The sequence below is a fragment of the Xiphophorus hellerii genome, chromosome 20 (genome assembly GCF_003331165.1).
Source record: "Xiphophorus hellerii strain 12219 chromosome 20, Xiphophorus_hellerii-4.1, whole genome shotgun sequence".
Taxonomy (NCBI): Eukaryota; Metazoa; Chordata; class Actinopteri; order Cyprinodontiformes; family Poeciliidae; genus Xiphophorus; species Xiphophorus hellerii.
This window is the reverse complement of record NC_045691.1, coordinates 13,719,461-13,725,460: the sequence shown is the minus strand read 5'-3', so window position 1 is coordinate 13,725,460 and position 6,000 is coordinate 13,719,461. Positions and strand designations below refer to the sequence as shown.

Here is a 6,000-nt window from a genome sequence, read left to right as displayed (position 1 = left end):
CAGTCATGCTAGCTGGGTTGCATTTTGTCCACACTTCTTGTCCATTTATTACAAAAATGCTCTTGTTTTGCTTTGTTTTTTAAACCGCCATTAATATGAACATTGTTGAACATTTACACGCAAATACACGAGATAGTAACCAAGTAGCTAGTTTCCACCCCATTGGCAAGTTCATGTTGTGAAATAAGAGAAAACGGCTCCAGTCTACTGCGCGCGCACACACACACACACACACCCACCCGCGCACACACACACACACACACGCACACACACACACACACACACACACACACACACACACACACAGGAGAAAAAGGGATAATTTTTCCACAAGCTTGAAATTTGTAGTCTATAATGACTCAATAATTTTCACTTTAAGTTGATAAGTTGCAGAGAGTTAGCATAAGGGCACTAAAAGTAAGACTATATTTTTTAGCTCCTGTATGCTAAAAGTTAAGCTATGCTAAGCTAAACAGGCTAAGCGTGTGACTAGAAATATTAGCCTTTGTTTTATGCTGCTGTAACAAACAATATGCTTCGTAGTTTTCACATGCTCAACAGATCCATGTGTTTTGTTTGGTTAAGCTTTGCTATTCAAGTTTTTGCCCACTGTTCATTTTAATTTAGGACTGCAGTGCATTTAGATGATATTGCAATTTTAGTGCGTCTTCTTCAGCTTGTGTCCCTGTCTTTGCACCGCTAAGAAAGAAAAACCCCTCAGTTGATGAATAATTTAATTATTTTATCTATTTTAAAAGCAGGACTCAATCAAAATTTCAATTAACATTTAATATTCATTAATATTGACTTGTTTATGGAACTATTATATATAATTTATTGTAATACATTTTTTATTTGTGCTATAATCAATATCTTGACCATGTTTTAAAATTTAAAAAGAAGGGTTGTGCTTGTTTTGTAGCCACGGCAGTCAGTGTTGGTGCTTTTGGGAATAAAAAAAATAACTTTGAAGAAAGAAAAGCTTAAAAACAGGAAAAGTTCATTCTACACACGAGACTGACAACACCAGGTGGTTCAGTTACTATTAATTATTCTTTATGAATTACCACAAATCCAAATATTTGTGAAAATCTCAACATTTAATGTTTAAGAAATAAAATCACTACAAAAATGCAAAACGTATTTTCTGTGATGAGTTGACAGACCTGTTTTTAATCACCTGATGGTGAGATTTACCCACAGATATGTTTTTATCCTGCAGCAAGAATATTAATTTCAAGACAAACTTGAAGACAGTCAGGTTTTTATAGTGGTTTATTGTACATTAAAACATTTCCCACAATCCTCCAGCAGCAAAAGCCCACTGAAGTGTTTTTTTTTTTAAACACAACAGGTGCGAAGAGGCCATCATCAAAAGACACAGTCATCATTATATCCATATAAAGTGTCATAGTTATGAGCATAATATATATATATTTTACCAATAGATTCAACATTGACCCAACACAACTCCTATTAGTTGTAATATTTCCACTGAATGCAGCAAAACAATCTGGAGTCAAATTCTCTTTAATCCTGCATGTCAAGATCCACTTTAGACCAGAACATCAGAAAGCTCTCCATAGTGTCTGGAACTTCAGCCTAAAACCTTAAAATAAACCGAACAGCAGGCTTTTTGTGGGTAACAAGCAGATCCAGGTGTTGCTCTGCAAAAATGACTCATAATTTAAGGATCGTCAGAGACTCCTGCAGATCTGTGCATGTTAAAACAGCCACCGACTCACAGCTCGACTCACATTCTACGGCACATACCAGAATCATTTCCTACCGAAGTGAGGGCACTGCCCCAATTTTTACTTTATAAACCAACAAAGACGACACACGCACAAATGCAAAAATAAAAAATACAATAGCAAAGGAAGGCTGCTGCTTTTGTTTCATTATTTGTTGGTTGATTTCAACTTGATCTTGAAGAATTGTGCAATTATTACTATTTTTTTTCCATTGCCTGGGCATTCAGCTTCATTAGCGACAACCGAAGTTGGATTTGCGACCCCAGACAGCAGGACTTGTGGGTGACTAACAATGAAACAAGAGCACGTGAGACACATGGGACAGAAATGAACATGACCGAGCCTCAAAAGGAATGATCTGTGATTTTTATTATCATGCAACACCAGCACATAACTCACCCGCCCACTGCCTCTTCTCCAAACATTCAGCTCAATTTCATCTAACAAATGAGGTGAATTAATAGAAGAGGACACTGGTTCTCTGTGGCACTCTCCTCACACCTCCCTCGACAACAAGAATCAATATTTACTTAATTTAATATCCATTTAATATTAAGACAAGATGAGGGAAGAAACATGTGGACGTCTCAGGAAGAGGACAGGAACTTAAATATGAACAACTCCACTGGAGACTTCCTCCTTTTTACTTTATATACAAACTAGAAGGTCCTTGCTTCACCAATAGCAGCATTTGCCTAAGCAACGTCCTGCCTTTTTAAAATTACCTACTGAGCACAATGCATTAGAAAAGTATTCACACCCCCGATGCAGCCATGTTGTATGAAGTTACAGCCAACATTTTATGTTATGATGTGAAAGCAAGAGAGAGCAGTGCATAATTATGATGTACAAGTAGAATGATGAAGAGTTTCTATGGTTTTTACACACAAAAGTGGGGGAAGCATTTGTTTTTACCCCTCTTAAACACTTTACAAATAAAACCAGTGCAACTATTTACCCTCAGAAATGATGAAAAGGCATCTCTGGAGGGTTTGCAGCGATTCATAGCTCAGGTGGAAGAATCTGTCACTTAAATTCTCAAATGTGGCTTTTATGGAAGACTGGCAAGAAGAAAACCAGAACCAAGCAACTTTTTGACCAACATACAAAAAAACAAAAACAAAGAAGAATAACAGTTTAGATTAAAATAGATGCCTGTGTTAAAATGGCCTAGTCAAAGTTCAGACTTGAATCTAGTGGACAATCTATGTTAAAACTTCATCCAGTTCTCCATCCAGCCTGGGCTTGACCTGTTTTGCAAAGAAAAGGGGCCGACTACAAATGCATGCCACACTTTTCAGAGACTTTCCTTAACAAGCTCAAACTCACTTTGTGTCGATCAGCCACATAAAATACATTGAACTTATGGTTGTAATGTGAGAAAAAATTCAAGAAGTGTGAATACTTTTGCAAGACACTGCAAGTAGTGCTCTTCTGCTCTTAAGTGTTTAGAAATAAAACAGACAGAACACACACACGCACACACACACACAGGTTTTCTTCACAATGACGGACTACACAGAGAAACATAATAGTCCAAAACAAAAATGATACTCTCTTATTTAAGGCTCTTCTGAAGCCAAAATCCACAAATTAACTTATTAAAAAACAAAACAGCAACAACTCCAAGATACCAGAACACTTGACACGAGTGAGTCCCCGTCTGAAAAACAGAGAAAACAAACAGGAGTCCCGTCAATCACATCCAGCACCGGAAGCCAGCAGTATAGAAGAAGACAAGTGGCTGTTTTTCACTGGTGCACTTGTTTGGAAACAAACAGGCGACATCGAGCCTGACAGGCGAGAGTTTATAGTGAGAGCGATTCGCCTGGGAGTGTGAGTTGGGCCTGTTCTTCATCTCCGTCTGTCAAAGCCCACTTAGTTTCTCCACTTAGTGTCATCTTTGTTCCCAACAGGATGCTCAATGAGGTCCAAGTGCAAACGACGACTTTAAAGTTCTTAAAAAATAAACATTTCGGAAAGCATGATTCTTGACAGAACTAAAAAAAAAACAAAAAACTTTAACACCCCCAATATACATTTTTAAACATTTCTGTCACCTATGATTTAATCATCTGTTTGGTCATCTGCAACCAGCGACATTTCCCCTTAAAGCCGCACGGTGTTGATGCGCAGCGGCTGCACGTTCTTGCCGTTGGCGTGGCTCTGGCCGGGGCTGAAATAAGGGAAGACCTTTGAGGTGAATTTCTCCCGGTATGTGTAGAGCCAGGACATGTCGTCTGCGTTGTAGAAGATGAGCAGGCCTTTCGGGTAGTCCAGGAACACCCCCACCTTCTCCAGCTTGCTCTTGACGTTGAGGCGCGTCCAGGGCTCGGTGCAGGCGCTGTACTGGTTGCCGTCGTGCATCACGATGCAGTAGAAGCCGCGGCTGGGCTGGATCTGGATGCTGCCCTTGCGGCTCACCGTCTCGTTGGCCACGCCGATCATCCACTGCGTCTTCTCCGACACCATCACCTCCCAGTAGTGGACGCCCGATACGAAGCCCTCAGCGCCCAGGACGGAGACCTCCACGTCGAAGCGCCTCGGGGAGTCCTGCAGAGGCTGCGGGTGGAGATTCCCGTACGCCACGATGGTGGAATCGTCTGAGAGGATCAGTCTTTGGTGGGCTGTGATGGGGTCAAGGGTCAGGGCTCCTGGCACTGTTGGTAAGAGAGATTACAGGTTACCTATCAGATTTTAGAGACAGAAAAAAGTGATCAACAGACATGAAGATCAGCCTTTCCATTGATTTTCAAAGCATGGTTAAATATTTTAAAATGGAATTTTCTAGGGGTGTTTTTACACCTGATAGTTCAGTAAATTTGGTTCGATTGGCAACCAAAATAGCGACATTTGGTATGTTTTCACACCGAACTGTCAAATGAACCAAACCCTTTCAAAGAGCTGTTCCCCCACTTGCCTGTGGTGGCGCTGCACCAAGAACCACTGAAGGAAATGACACAAAACCTCTGAAGAAGATATGAGCACAACTTCTTTCCTCACAAATTTTTAACAAAAATGAAGTGGTATCAGATTTTAGTGGTTGCAGGTTTTCTCTTTTGTCTTTGGCAAAACACCACGAGCATTAAGACTTTTACATTTTTGGTTGAATTTACCCAGAATGCCCTGCGCTATAGTCCGCTTTCTGCTTTTGGAGCAATCTCCGTTCTGTTTGCATCCACATATGCATTCAAACCACACCAGAGTTCACTTCAACCAAACCAAGACCTAGGTTTTTAGGCGAACCAGTGTTCGCTTTTCTTGGTCCTTATTGAAGTTTGATTGTGCATTCACACCTCCCCAATCGAACCGGATCTTCTAAGCAAACAAACTAGAGTACGAATAAAGAGGACCAACTTATTCTGCTTTTCTGAGCTGAAAACGGAGAGAACATTTAAGTTTTAATTTAACTAAGGTTTAACATTTTAACTACTGGTGCAGCTAAACTCTTGTGATTAAAACACATGTGGAGGAAAGTGAGGCTTGAACAATCACTGCAATGTTTCCTAACATGAAGTATTTTGGTGACTTGGTGGTTTGTTACTGTGATTAATTCCAGGCAGACAAAGCTCAGAGTTTTTAAAATGCCTGGGTAGGGTGACGGTTTGTTAGGTCTCACACAGTTTCAGCTCCTTTTCAATAGATAAATCTCCATGTGAAACTTAATTTAATAAAAACAATTTAAAGATGAAGACCATTTTCTTATGCCCAAGTTTGGTGTTCCAGATGTAACTCCTTCACTCTGGCTGCATTCTCAGCTGCTCTGTGGTCAGTTTACAACTCGTGTTGTGTTAGCATTAACTTTATGACTTAGATAAAGGCTCCAATGTTATTTGAAGTCATGCCAATTCAGAGCCGACTGGTAGAGCTGCTGAGAAACTTTACAAATCAGGTGTGGCAACAGCCCAAAATATTCCTGCTGATTAAAATGATCAGGAATGAGAAACAGACCAGAGTTTCACAACCGCTGCATCCATGTGACCAACACCACACATCTGTTTTATCTTTAGCCACTGGCCTTCAAAGAAAAGCGTCCTGCAGGACAGCTCAGTCTCAGATACATCAACCCACGCTGGGAGTGTAAAAACACACAGAGACAGTAATTATAGGGAAAGGAGGAGCAGTTTCAGTTCACAGCTCCGTAGAATGTCTAATTCTCTGTGCAGTTATGCGTTTTAGGAGGGTTTGCACCCAGTGGAGCTTCTGGCAAGCATGGCTTCCCAGATGTAGGTCAGCTCAGAGCTCC

General features: G+C 40.5%; 1 protein-coding gene across 3 annotated transcripts in view; it reads right to left on the bottom strand.

The window, feature by feature from the left end:
• Positions 1 to 1,257: 1,257 nt before the first annotated feature.
• trim62.1 (tripartite motif containing 62, tandem duplicate 1) overlaps positions 1,258 to 6,000 on the bottom strand; it is a 46,991-nt gene continuing 42,248 nt past the window's right edge. For all 3 annotated transcript variants that reach the window (XM_032549901.1, XM_032549903.1, XM_032549902.1), the window contains exon 6: positions 1,258 to 4,414. In XM_032549901.1, coding sequence (XP_032405792.1) covers positions 3,864 to 4,414 — 551 coding nt within the window. In that variant the 3' untranslated portion in view covers positions 1,258 to 3,863. The remainder of the gene's footprint in view (positions 4,415 to 6,000) is intronic.